The sequence below is a fragment of the Pleurodeles waltl genome, chromosome 9, assembly GCF_031143425.1.
Source record: "Pleurodeles waltl isolate 20211129_DDA chromosome 9, aPleWal1.hap1.20221129, whole genome shotgun sequence".
NCBI lineage: Eukaryota > Metazoa > Chordata > Amphibia > Caudata > Salamandridae > Pleurodeles > Pleurodeles waltl.
Genome location: NC_090448.1, coordinates 2,182,244 through 2,196,041, shown reverse-complemented (window position 1 = coordinate 2,196,041; position 13,798 = coordinate 2,182,244). Strand labels below are relative to the sequence as shown.

Genomic DNA, 13,798 nt, shown 5'->3' with positions numbered 1-13,798 from the left:
CTCCCTGTGCGCCTGCAGGCTGGGGGTGCAGCTCCCTTTACTGACTCTTCACACACCCCTGGACCCCCCTCCCTGTGTGTCTGCAGGCTGGGGGTGCAGCTCCCTTAATGACCCTTCACCCAGCCCTGGACCCCCCTCCCTGTGCGCCTGCAGGCTGGGGGTGCAGCTCCCCTTAATGACCCTTCACACACCCCTGGACCCCCCTCCCTGTGCGCCTGCAGGCTGGGGGTGCAGCCCCCTTAATGACCCTTCACCCACCCCTGGACCCCCCTCCCTGTGCGCCTGCAGGCTGGGGGTGCAGCTCCCTTTACTGACTCTTCACCCCACCCCTGGACCCCCCTCCCTGTGTGTCTGCAGCCTGAGGGGTGCAGCTCCCTTTACTGACTCTTCACCCACCCCTGGACCCCCCTCCCTGTGCGCCTGCAGGCTGGGGGTGCAGCTCCCCTTAATGACTCTTCACCCACCCCTGGACCCCCCTCCCTGTGTGTCTGCAGGCTGGGGGTGCAGCTCCCTTAATGACCCTTCACCCAGCCCTGGACCCCCCTCCCTGTGCGCCTGCAGGCTGGGGGTGCAGCTCCCTTTACTGACTCTTCACACACCCCTGGACCCCCCTCCCGTGAGCCTGGGGTTGGGGTGCAGCTCCCCTTAATGACTCTTGACCCACCCCTGGACCCCCCTCCCTGTGCGCCTGCAGGCTGGGGGTGCAGCTCCCTTTACTGACTCTTCACACACCCCTGGACCCCCCTCCCTGTGCGCCTGCAGGCTGGGGGTGCAGCTCCCTTTACTGACCCTTCACCCACCCCTGGACCCCCCTCCCTGTGTGTCTGCAGGCTGAGGGGTGCAGCTCCCTTAATGACCCTTCACCCACCCCTGGACCCCCCTCCCTGTGTGTCTGCAGGCTGAGGGGTGCAGCTCCCTTTACTGACTCTTCACACACCCCTGGACCCCCCTCCCTGTGCGCCTGCAGGCTGGGGGTGCAGCTCCCTTTACTGACTCTTCACCCACCCCTGGACCCCCCTCCCTGTGCGCCTGCAGGCTGGGGGTGCAGCTCCCTTTACTGACTCTTCACACACCCCTGGACCCCCCTCCCTGTGTGCCTGCAGGCTGGGGGTGCAGCTCCCTTTACTGACTCTTCACCCACCCCTGGACCCCCCTCCCTGTGCGCCTGCAGGCTGGGGGTGCAGCTCCCTTAATGACCCTTCACCCACCCCTGGACCCCCATCCCTGTGCGCCTGCAGGCTGGGGGTGCAGCTCCCTTTACTGACTCTTCACACACCCCTGGACCCCCCTCCCTGTGCGCCTGCAGGCTGGGGGTGCAGCTCCCTTTACTGACTCTTCACCCACCCCTGGACCCCCCTCCCTGTGCGCCTGCAGGCTGGGGGTGCAGCTCCCTTAATGACCCTTCACCCACCCCTGGACCCCCATCCCTGTGTGTCTGCAGCCTGAGGGGTGCAGCTCCCTTTACTGACTCTTCACACACCCCTGGACCCCCCTCCCTGTGTGTCTGCAGGCTGGGGGTGCAGCTCCCTTAATGACCCTTCACCCACCCCTGGACCCCCCTCCCTGTGCGCCTGCAGGCTGGGGGTGCAGCTCCCTTTACTGACTCTTCACACACCCCTGGACCCCCCTCCCTGTGCGCCTGCAGGCTGGGGGTGCAGCTCCCTTTACTGACTCTTCACACACCCCTGGACCCCCCTCCCTGTGTGCCTGCAGGCTGGGGGTGCAGCTCCCTTTACTGACTCTTCACCCACCCCTGGACCCCCATCCCTGTGCGCCTGCAGGCTGGGGGTGCAGCTCCCTTTACTGACTCTTCACACACCCCTGGACCCCCCTCCCTGTGTGTCTGCAGCCTGAGGGGTGCAGCTCCCTTAATGACCCTTCACCCACCCCTGGACCCCCCTCCCTGTGCGCCTGCAGGCTGGGGGTGCAGCTCCCTTTACTGACTCTTCACACACCCCTGGACCCCCATCCCTGTGTGTCTGCAGCCTGAGGGGTGCAGCTCCCTTAATGACCCTTCACCCACCCCTGGACCCCCCTCCCTGTGCGCCTGCAGGCTGGGGGTGCAGCTCCCTTTACTGACTCTTCACACACCCCTGGACCCCCCTCCCTGTGCGCCTGCAGGCTGGGGGTGCAGCTCCCTTAATGACCCTTCACCCACCCCTGGACCCCCCTCCCTGTGTGTCTGCAGGCTGGGGGTGCAGCTCCCTTTACTGACTCTTCACACACCCCTGGACCCCCCTCCCTGTGTGCCTGCAGGCTGGGGGTGCAGCTCCCTTTACTGACTCTTCACCCACCCCTAGACCCCCATCCCTGTGTGTCTGCAGCCTGAGGGGTGCAGCTCCCTTAATGACCCTTCACCCACCCCTGGACCCCCCTCCCTGTGCGCCTGCAGGCTGGGGGTGCAGCTCCCTTTACTGACTCTTCACACACCCCTGGACCCCCCTCCCTGTGTGTCTGCAGGCTGGGGGTGCAGCTCCCTTTACTGACTCTTCACCCACCCCTGGACCCCCCTCCCTGTGTGTCTGCAGGCTGAGGGGTGCAGCTCCCTTAATGACCCTTCACCCACCCCTGGACCCCCCTCCCTGTGTGTCTGCAGCCTGAGGGGTGCAGCTCCCTTTACTGACTTTTCACACACCCCTGGACCCCCCTCCCTGTGCGCCTGCAGGCTGGGGGTGCAGCTCCCTTAATGACCCTTCACCCACCCCTGGACCCCCCTCCCTGTGCGTCTGCAGGCTGGGGGTGCAGCTCCCTTTACTGACCCTTCACCCACCCCTGGACCCCCCTCCCTGTGCGCCTGCAGGCTGGGGGTGCAGCTCCCTTTACTGACTCTTCACACACCCCTGGACCCCCCTCCCTGTGTGTCTGCAGGCTGGGGGTGCAGCTCCCTTAATGACCCTTCACCCAGCCCTGGACCCCCCTCCCTGTGCGCCTGCAGGCTGGGGGTGCAGCTCCCCTTAATGACCCTTCACACACCCCTGGACCCCCCTCCCTGTGCGCCTGCAGGCTGGGGGTGCAGCCCCCTTAATGACCCTTCACCCACCCCTGGACCCCCCTCCCTGTGCGCCTGCAGGCTGGGGGTGCAGCTCCCTTTACTGACTCTTCACCCCACCCCTGGACCCCCCTCCCTGTGTGTCTGCAGCCTGAGGGGTGCAGCTCCCTTTACTGACTCTTCACCCACCCCTGGACCCCCCTCCCTGTGCGCCTGCAGGCTGGGGGTGCAGCTCCCCTTAATGACTCTTCACCCACCCCTGGACCCCCCTCCCTGTGTGTCTGCAGGCTGGGGGTGCAGCTCCCTTAATGACCCTTCACCCAGCCCTGGACCCCCCTCCCTGTGCGCCTGCAGGCTGGGGGTGCAGCTCCCTTTACTGACTCTTCACACACCCCTGGACCCCCCTCCCGTGAGCCTGGGGTTGGGGTGCAGCTCCCCTTAATGACTCTTGACCCACCCCTGGACCCCCCTCCCTGTGCGCCTGCAGGCTGGGGGTGCAGCTCCCTTTACTGACTCTTCACACACCCCTGGACCCCCCTCCCTGTGCGCCTGCAGGCTGGGGGTGCAGCTCCCTTTACTGACCCTTCACCCACCCCTGGACCCCCCTCCCTGTGTGTCTGCAGGCTGAGGGGTGCAGCTCCCTTAATGACCCTTCACCCACCCCTGGACCCCCCTCCCTGTGTGTCTGCAGGCTGAGGGGTGCAGCTCCCTTTACTGACTCTTCACACACCCCTGGACCCCCCTCCCTGTGCGCCTGCAGGCTGGGGGTGCAGCTCCCTTTACTGACTCTTCACCCACCCCTGGACCCCCCTCCCTGTGCGCCTGCAGGCTGGGGGTGCAGCTCCCTTTACTGACTCTTCACACACCCCTGGACCCCCCTCCCTGTGTGCCTGCAGGCTGGGGGTGCAGCTCCCTTTACTGACTCTTCACCCACCCCTGGACCCCCCTCCCTGTGCGCCTGCAGGCTGGGGGTGCAGCTCCCTTAATGACCCTTCACCCACCCCTGGACCCCCATCCCTGTGCGCCTGCAGGCTGGGGGTGCAGCTCCCTTTACTGACTCTTCACACACCCCTGGACCCCCCTCCCTGTGCGCCTGCAGGCTGGGGGTGCAGCTCCCTTTACTGACTCTTCACCCACCCCTGGACCCCCCTCCCTGTGCGCCTGCAGGCTGGGGGTGCAGCTCCCTTAATGACCCTTCACCCACCCCTGGACCCCCATCCCTGTGTGTCTGCAGCCTGAGGGGTGCAGCTCCCTTTACTGACTCTTCACACACCCCTGGACCCCCCTCCCTGTGTGTCTGCAGGCTGGGGGTGCAGCTCCCTTAATGACCCTTCACCCACCCCTGGACCCCCCTCCCTGTGCGCCTGCAGGCTGGGGGTGCAGCTCCCTTTACTGACTCTTCACACACCCCTGGACCCCCCTCCCTGTGCGCCTGCAGGCTGGGGGTGCAGCTCCCTTTACTGACTCTTCACACACCCCTGGACCCCCCTCCCTGTGTGCCTGCAGGCTGGGGGTGCAGCTCCCTTTACTGACTCTTCACCCACCCCTGGACCCCCATCCCTGTGCGCCTGCAGGCTGGGGGTGCAGCTCCCTTTACTGACTCTTCACACACCCCTGGACCCCCCTCCCTGTGTGTCTGCAGCCTGAGGGGTGCAGCTCCCTTAATGACCCTTCACCCACCCCTGGACCCCCCTCCCTGTGCGCCTGCAGGCTGGGGGTGCAGCTCCCTTTACTGACTCTTCACACACCCCTGGACCCCCATCCCTGTGTGTCTGCAGCCTGAGGGGTGCAGCTCCCTTAATGACCCTTCACCCACCCCTGGACCCCCCTCCCTGTGCGCCTGCAGGCTGGGGGTGCAGCTCCCTTTACTGACTCTTCACACACCCCTGGACCCCCCTCCCTGTGCGCCTGCAGGCTGGGGGTGCAGCTCCCTTAATGACCCTTCACCCACCCCTGGACCCCCCTCCCTGTGTGTCTGCAGGCTGGGGGTGCAGCTCCCTTTACTGACTCTTCACACACCCCTGGACCCCCCTCCCTGTGTGCCTGCAGGCTGGGGGTGCAGCTCCCTTTACTGACTCTTCACCCACCCCTAGACCCCCATCCCTGTGTGTCTGCAGCCTGAGGGGTGCAGCTCCCTTAATGACCCTTCACCCACCCCTGGACCCCCCTCCCTGTGCGCCTGCAGGCTGGGGGTGCAGCTCCCTTTACTGACTCTTCACACACCCCTGGACCCCCCTCCCTGTGCGCCTGCAGGCTGGGGGTGCAGCTCCCTTAATGACCCTTCACCCAGCCCTGGACCCCCCTCCCTGTGCGCCTGCAGGCTGGGGGTGCAGCTCCCTTTACTGACTCTTCACCCACCCCTGGACCCCCCTCCCTGTGCGCCTGCAGGCTGGGGGTGCAGCTCCCTTTACTGACTCTTCACACACCCCTGGACCCCCCTCCCTGTGTGTCTGCAGGCTGGGGGTGCAGCTCCCTTTACTGACTCTTCACCCACCCCTGGACCCCCCTCCCTGTGCGCCTGCAGGCTGGGGGTGCAGCTCCCTTTACTGACTCTTCACACACCCCTGGACCCCCCTCCCTGTGTGTCTGCAGGCTGGGGGTGCAGCTCCCTTAATGACCCTTCACCCACCCCTGGACCCCCCTCCCTGTGCGCCTGCAGGCTGGGGGTGCAGCTCCCTTTACTGACTCTTCACACACCCCTGGACCCCCCTCCCTGTGTGTCTGCAGGCTGGGGGTGCAGCTCCCTTTACTGACTCTTCACACACCCCTGGACCCCCCTCCCTGTGTGTCTGCAGGCTGGGGGTGCAGCTCCCTTAATGACCCTTCACCCACCCCTGGACCCCCCTCCCTGTGCGCCTGCAGGCTGGGGGTGCAGCTCCCTTTACTGATTCTTCACACACCCCTGGACCCCCATCCCTGTGTGTCTGCAGCCTGAGGGGTGCAGCTCTCCTTCATACTTGTTCACCCACCCCTGGACCCCCCTCCTTGTGAGTCTGCAGTTTAAGGGGTGCAGTACCCCTCAATGACCCTTCACCCACCCCTGGACCCCATTTCCCTGTGTGTCTGCAGGCTGGGGGTGCAGCTCCCCTTAATGACTCTTCACCCACCCCTCGACCCCACTCCCTGTGTGTCTGCAGTTTGAGGGGTGAAGGTCCTTTTAATGACTCTCTTCACACTCTCCTGGACCCCTCTCCCTCTGTGTCTTCAGGCATGGGGTGCAGCTCCCCTTAATGACCCTTCACCCACCCCTAGACCCCTTCCCGTGTGTCTGCAGGCTGGGAGTGCAGGTCCCCTTAATGACCCATCACCCCTCCCCCTGCAGCCCCCCCATGTGTCTGCAGGCTGGGGGTGCAGCTCCCTTTAATGACTCTTCACCCCACCTCTTGACCCCCTCTCAATTGAGGCTTGTGCCACTGTCCTGTCTATCAGTTTTGGACCCCCCTCTCAGTTGAGGATTGTGACTCTATCTATCTATCTATCTAGGACCCTCTCATAGCTGGGGATTGTGACATTTATCCATCTATCTAGAACCCCCTCATAGCTCAGGATTGTGACATTTATCCATCTATCAAGGACCCCCTCTCAGCTGGGGATTGTGACATCTATTTATATATGACCCTCCTTTCAGCCTGGGATAGTGCTACTGTCTTATCTGTCTACCTATCTGTCTATTTATCTATCACCCCCCTCTCAGCTGGGGATAGTGCCACTGCCTTATCTATCTATTTAGGACCCCCCAAAACAGGGGATTGTGACACTGTCTTTATTCATGCATCTTTATATAGGGGAACACTACCCACAGGTGGCAGAGGGCTTTACGCTAGACATATGTGGCTACATGGATAGTTGCAGAGGGTTCAACATTAACTAATATTACCAAATATAGTGATATAAGGTCGGAATTACAGAATCGAAAGTCATTACAGAAGGACAGATTGTGCAAGAAGTACATCTAGAATCGTAAAGGTTGTAAGAGCCCGATGAAATGTAGCTAGGGTAGTTCTGTGCCAAGAGATGATTAAACATGTTCTCACAGGAGGGCATTGGCTGCAAAGTCTTAGCGAACACATTGTTGAAGGCCGAGTGCTTTAAGACCCATTTTGAATGTCACCAGTAAATTGGTTGTACTTGGCTTTGGAGGTAATCAGTTCCAAATTCAGGTTGAACTAACTGAGAGGAATCGTTTGAGAACTGATTAATTTTTACATGACGGGGGTTCTAGCATCATTGCTTCTGCGTTTCACAATTGTCTAGAGCCGCCTCATAGCTTGACTTTGTCAGCCAGATAACGGGGAGTGCATGTGTGTAGAGCCTTATGGAGGATGCAAGCGATCTCGTGTGTAGCGCTGGCTTTGATTGGCAGTCCGCAGAGAGTGACCAGCAGAGGTGTGTTGTGGTCATTCCATTTTTCCCCTTAGACAAAGCGTACTGCAGAGTGTTGTATATTTTGGGGTTGAGATGGGTTTTGTGGAGAACAGTCAAGAGAGAGTTACAGTAGTCAATTCTTGGGAGCACCATTGTATGAGTTAGAGATTTCAGATATTCCTTTGGGATATAACAGTGGATCCCCCAGAGAAGAAGTATTATTAGAGTACACTTCTGGCCATGGTGTTGATTTGAGAGTGTAAGCTGAGCCTTTTGTCTATGATGACTCCTAGGGAATTGGCACTGTTAACAATGGTGGGTTTATTGTTAAGCATCTTTTGAGTGTCCATCCAGGATTGTAGCAGAAGTGTTGATTTCAAAGGGGAGAGCAGGAATTTGTTTTTGAAAGGGGTCAGTTTTGGACAATCAATCAAATAAATTTCTTAAGCGCACTACTCACCCGGTAGGGTCTCAAGGTCCTGGAAGGGGGAGGTTACTGCTCAAAAAGCCATGTTTTGAGGAGCTTTCTGAAGGTTAGGAGGTCCTGGGTCTTGCGTAGGGTGTTGGGGAGGGAGTTCCAGGTTTTTGGCGGCGAGGTGGGAGAAGGATCTGCCACCGGAGGTGGTGCGTTGGATGTGGGGTATTGTAGCGAAGTTGTCGGAGCGGAGCTGTCGAGTTCGTTTGTGGAAGTTGATTCGTTCATTGAGGTAGGCCGGTCCAGTGTCGTGGAGGGCTTTGTGAGCGTGAACCAGGATTTTGAAAATTATCCTTTTGTTGATGGGCAGCCAGCATAGGGATCTAAGGTGGGCAGAGATGTTTTCGTGGCGAGGGAGGTTGAGGATGAGACGTGCGGCTGCGTTCTGTATTCGCTGGAGTTTTCTCTGAAGCTTGGCTGTGGTCCCTGCGTAGAGGGCGTTGCTGTAGTCCAGTCTGCTGCTTATGAGGGCGTGGGTGACTGTTCTTCTTGTTTCTAAAGGAATCCATTTGAAAGTCTTGCGTAGCATGCGAAGGGTTTTGAATCAGGAGGATGATATGGCATTGATTTGCTGAGTCATGGAGAGAGATGAGTCCAGTATGATGCCAAGATTGCATGCGTGGGTGGTGGGTGTTGGGGGTGGTCCAAGGGTGGTGGGCCACCAACAGTCGTTCCATGCTGTCTTGTTGGTACCGAAGATGATGATCTCTGTTTTTTCTGAGTTCAATTTGAGGTGGCTTGCTGTCATCCAGTTGGCGATGGCGAGGAGTCCGGCGTGTAGGTTATTCTTGGTGGTAGCTGGGTTCCTAGTGAGGGAGATGATGAGCTCAGTGTCGTCAGCGTCTGAAATGATGGTGAGGCCATCTGGGTAGAGGATGTTGGCTAGAGGAGCCATGTAGATGTTGAAAAGGGTGGGGCTGAGAAGTCATCCGGTTTTGAAGAGTTTAGAGTGATGATGAAGTGCGAGATGTCTTTTGAGGGGAGACATTTTTGAGATACACTTGTGTGCCATCTGCATAATGATGATAGAAAATCCCTGTTTTCTTGAGAGCTCCCAAGCGTTGGATGTAAAGGCTGAAAAGGGTTGGGGCAAGGATAGATCCCTGGGGCCCACTTGCTCAACCACTATCTGTGTTGAGAGTCACTCATCAATTTTTATTCTCTGCATATTGTCCAGAAGGAATGATTCAAACCATTTAGGAACCACTCTATCAATGTCTGTTTAATTTTTTAATGTTTCTAGGAGTGTGTGGTGGTTGACCGTGTCAAAGGCTGATTATAGGTCGAGAAGAATCAGGAGTTGCCTAAGTCTAGGGTTCAAAGTGCATCATCGACCACCTGTAGTAATGCTGTTCTTGTGCTCCAGCCCTGATTGAAACTTGATTGATATTCGTCTTGGAGGTTGTAGTTTTTTATATGTTGGATGATTTTCTTTGTTACACATCTTTCAAGGATTTTTGAAGCAAGGAGAGGTTGGAGATCGGGCGATAGTTGAGACCATAAGTATCTGCGGAGGTTTTTTTAAGGAGAGGGGTGACTTGTCGAGTTTTGAGGTCGAGTTTCACTAATTTTGTCCAGTAGGGGAGCATGTAAGTAAAAAGATCTTTGGCAATGTAACCTGGGATTGGGTTTACAAAGGGGTCTGAGGGTTTGGTTTTCATGATAATTTTGTGTAAACCTTTTTCTGTAATGGTGTTGAATAGATGCCAAGCATCCTTGTATTAGAACACCAGGGGAGGGGTAGAACGGACGTCTTGATCAGATTGAAGCGTTGCTTCAGTTGATTCTTGGATAAGTCCAGGAGTCATCTAAAGTGGTTAGATTTCTCACTCAGAGACTTGCTTTGATTTGTAAAGAGACATTGCCTTTCTAAGACATGTTAGATTAGTCATGGTCTGAGAGTCTAAACTTGAAGGGAATGAAGAAATGATCAGACTAATCTACCAGTATGGTTTGATCAATGAGATCCAGTCTTCTTTGGAGATTATTAGGTCTTATATGGAGTCTTTTTTGTGTGTTGATTTTAAGTTATGTGGTATCAGATCATTGCTGGAGAGAGTGGAGGTGAAGTGGGTCATTGCAGAGCCTTCTGTGGGTCCCCAGTGAAGATTGAAGTCTCCCAGGAAGATCACATTGTTGCTTTGGGTTGTTTAGTCAATTACTAGTTCTGGGCATTCCTGAACAAAGGCGGTGTAATCACCTGGTGGGTGGTAGGTAGCTTTTACTCTGAAAGGAGAATTGTGTTGAGCACATAGGTCCAGAGTGAGGCATTGGAATGTGGAGAAAGAGCCATCTGGTGTCTCCTAGCATTGCAGTGAATCACTGAATATGGTTGCAACACCCCTCCAACCCTGCCTTACCTGTCATTTCTGGTGATGGAGTAATTCGGAGAAAATAGAAGATCTGTCAATGAACCAGGTCTCTGTAAGAATTAAAATGTCAAGGTTGTAGTGAGAGATGGTGCACACAATTACCAGCTTGTGCTTCACTGTAGGTATACAATTGTGGAGCATGCAGAGTAAAGCAGAGTAACTAATTTGGTTTGAGGGGTGTCAAGGTTTTGGTTATGATAGGAATAATGTTCTTGTTAGTAGGTGTCTGCTTCAGTCAGGGTTAGTGTTCGGGATAAGTCAAGAAAGTAATCGGAATTCTGTGTTGGTTGGGGTTGTCTAAGGTGGAGGAGGTGGTGAGAATAGAGGAGGTTTTGGTAATGGGGTGCTGTAAGTTGCACGTAGGTCAACAGTGCCAGCTTGGGAGGGAATGGGTGTGACTCAGGGTGAAGTAGACAACTACTCCTCAGTACAGATCGCCAGGAATAGTGTGCCTTCAGCTGCGGTGGGGGGATTAGAGAGTTTAGGAGAGAAGATAGTCTAGAGCTTAGATGGAATATAGTCTCACTGAGCATTTCAAGTTGAGGAGATCTAGTTTGTGTTCTAGAGGGTGGGTTATTGAAGTGAATGTATGGGGGAGTGGAGTTTGACGGGCGGGCAGGAAAATGAGTGGTGTGAAGTGTTGCTGTGTGGGAGGAGATTATGATGCGTTCTTGTGTAGTAGGGCAATGGGCAAGAATGCAAGGTGTTGTGAGCAGGAGTCATGATGCGAGGTATAGTGTAATGTGAGGGATTGTAGCAAGGGGGGATAGGGGAGCGTTATAGTGCTGATTGGGACTAACCCACAGCAGGTAAGTTATATGCAAATGTGTTTGTAATGTGGGTGGGGAGCAGGGTCTTATAGGGTGGTTGTCATTGTGAAGGCGAATGCTCCATGTGTGAGAGTAAGGGGAGATGGGGTAGGCTGACATGGAATGGTGCGCTATGGTAAGATGGGTTGGTCTGTGCGATCTGGCAGGTTGGAGGTGCGTCAGTGGGTCTAGTTAAGGGTTGCAGTTGAAAAAGATGTTCTGGAATGGTAAATGGGGGGGTGATCTCAGTGGTAGCTAATCATGACGAGGAGTTAAGTGGTTGTGCATTGTTGGGGAAGCATAGGAATGGAGGTATATTTGGGAGGGTGGAGTAGATATTAGGAAGTATGCTTGGGAGTGTGAGAGCACCATGTTGTGGGTTGGTGATAAAACCCCGAGTGTGGATTAGTGGGGGGTGTTTAAGTGAGAGACGAGTTGAGCATGTGGGGGTTGAATAATGACTTAGGGGGAGAGTGAGAAGAAGCCTCCGATAGGGCATTGAGCATCAGTGGGAATAATAACGAAAGGCATATAACTGTGAACTGGATCAGTAACATACCATTATCGTAGATGAAGATAGTGATTGTTCCATTGGATAGTGAAGAGCGTGAAATTTGAAGCTTACAGCCGTGAGGGATGTTAGTAAGTGATGTGACATTGAGAACCTCTTTTACAAGGCCGGTGGCGCAGGGTGGCACAGCAAGTGCCTTACTGCACCACTGGGAGAGGGCAGAAATGCGCTATATCTGCAAGATATGGCGCACCTCTGTCCTCTCCTCCTGTCCTTGTGCACAAATTGCTGCCATGCGCCAATGCAAGCACCGTTTCACCATGGTGCCAGTGTGCCTGCTTTGTGGGGACAATTGTTTTTGTGCAGGAAGGGGCACCTTTGCACAAAAACAAGCACAAGAGGCGTTTTCCTCTTTCTGTGTGTGCTGCAGACATAGAAAGAAGAAAAAAGGAGAAATAAAGCTATTCTCCTGTTGAGTCACTCTTACGCTGCCCCTGAGGTGGAAACAAACGCATTCCCAGACTTGTAAATCTGGGAATGTGTTAGATTCCTTCGGGTTCCTTGGGTGTTGCTTGGGAACACTCCATGCAACATCCATGGAACGCCCCCTTCACGCACTGTATGCCTAAATGGGGTCTGTATTTACAAGGTCATGAAAAGTCACGCAAGGTGATTTTGCGTGGCCTTGTAAATATGGGCAGGCATACTGCCCCACTGGAGCGTCAAAAAATTGTTCCGGTGGATCGGTGTGCCGCTAGGCCCTCGTAAATGAGGCCCAGAGTTTCTTGTGGAAAACATTAGACCAAGATGTAGTGTTACATGTGAAGATGTCTGTTTTAAGCTTCCCATATCAGCCGCTACCGTATTGATTAGCTAAGTGGGCGTCTCAAACTTTTTAAAATTTTTGATGACATTCTGAGGATATTTAATCTTAAATGACTTAGCCACATCTTGATAGACATTGTGAGTGATTTTGGGGTGGCTGGGAGTGGCCGAAAGGGGAGTGACTCGAAGTGATGAGAGATTGCAGGTTTGGACAAGCCCATGTTCGCTTTCAGTATTCAGTAGGTGTTTCAACTTAATAATAAATGATTTATAGAGCGCCTGTTTACTCCAGCCAGGCTTGTGGTTTACACCTTCAAGGTGTGTGTAATTCATCACAGAAGGAAAGTAATTATAAGTTAGTTTCAGAACTTAAGTAGGTTCTGTTTTGGTGGTGCTGCAGAATCCACGATGCAAGCAGCCGTGGTTCCAGCTTGGCTTCTATGTGAAGGCTTTGACTCCATAAATAGGCGATGTTACTCACTGCACTCTACGCTGTTTGCTAGGTGCTGGTCACCTTGAGTACAGCACTACCTGGGCAAAGCTCAGTACAGTCAGCCTGGCCTGCACCCTTCATGGTTGCTTTGGAAGACGCTGCTGTTCCCAAAATTTACAGAAAGTCTGCAACCTGTTGTGGCCTGCGCTGTCTTTGAACAAACTGTACTATCTTACATATGGTTAAAAAAAATTTCAGAGCACATTGTTTCAATATTTTTAGCATCTATCCTAAAATCTGCCATCCCCATTTAGCTTGGGTCTAAATGTTTCTCCTGTGTGTTCGGGATATCCTTCGAGTGCACATTACCTAGAATTGTCACCTACACGTCCACACAGTACCTCTGTGTCCAGTCTCATGCCTCTGCGTTCCAGCTGTACTAGGCTCATGATTGTGCATCCAAAGTGACGTCCTGCTGAGTGGGGCTGAAATTGATATTTATTTCAGGGTATGTACAAACTGACACAGGCGCACACTCGAGTAAGTGTTAACAACAATATGATGTGGATTTTTCCAGTTTATTTGCGTTTTTTTACACATTCAGTCACAAAAGCAGCAAAATCCAGAAGACCATTTCCACTTTATAGTCACTGTCACTCCTCTCATTTCGAGTTGGGTGAAAACTTGTGTACATTTTACGTTGTAGATCTGTTAATAGAAGATAAGGGCATTGAAGGTGGAGGTGTAGTGATAATCCGGGGCAATTGATCTAGATTTAAGTAACTGGAGACGGTCAGTAAGCCATTTATGTGTTTCTCGTCCAGGTCCAGCCTTCCATCCACAATGCCGCAGCCTACTTCTCCGAACAGGAGTGGAAGCTTCTGCAGGACTGGCAGAAGGAACTGTACAGGAACGTGATGAAGGAAATTCACCAGGCTCTGATCTCGCTAGGTATGTACTTGTTTCATTTTAAAAATCTATAAAAACATTCCCTAACTCTAGGGGGAGGCTACTGTACC

At 54.6% G+C, this 13,798-nt stretch overlaps 1 protein-coding gene across 1 annotated transcript in view; it reads left to right on the top strand.

Moving 5' to 3' along the window:
- Nucleotides 1-13,798, top strand: part of LOC138258807 (zinc finger protein 567-like) — a 106,667-nt gene that overhangs the window by 12,591 nt on the left and 80,278 nt on the right. Inside the window, exon 2 of the mRNA XM_069206044.1 lies at nt 13,604-13,730. Coding sequence (XP_069062145.1) covers nt 13,604-13,730 — 127 coding nt within the window. The remainder of the gene's footprint in view (nt 1-13,603; nt 13,731-13,798) is intronic.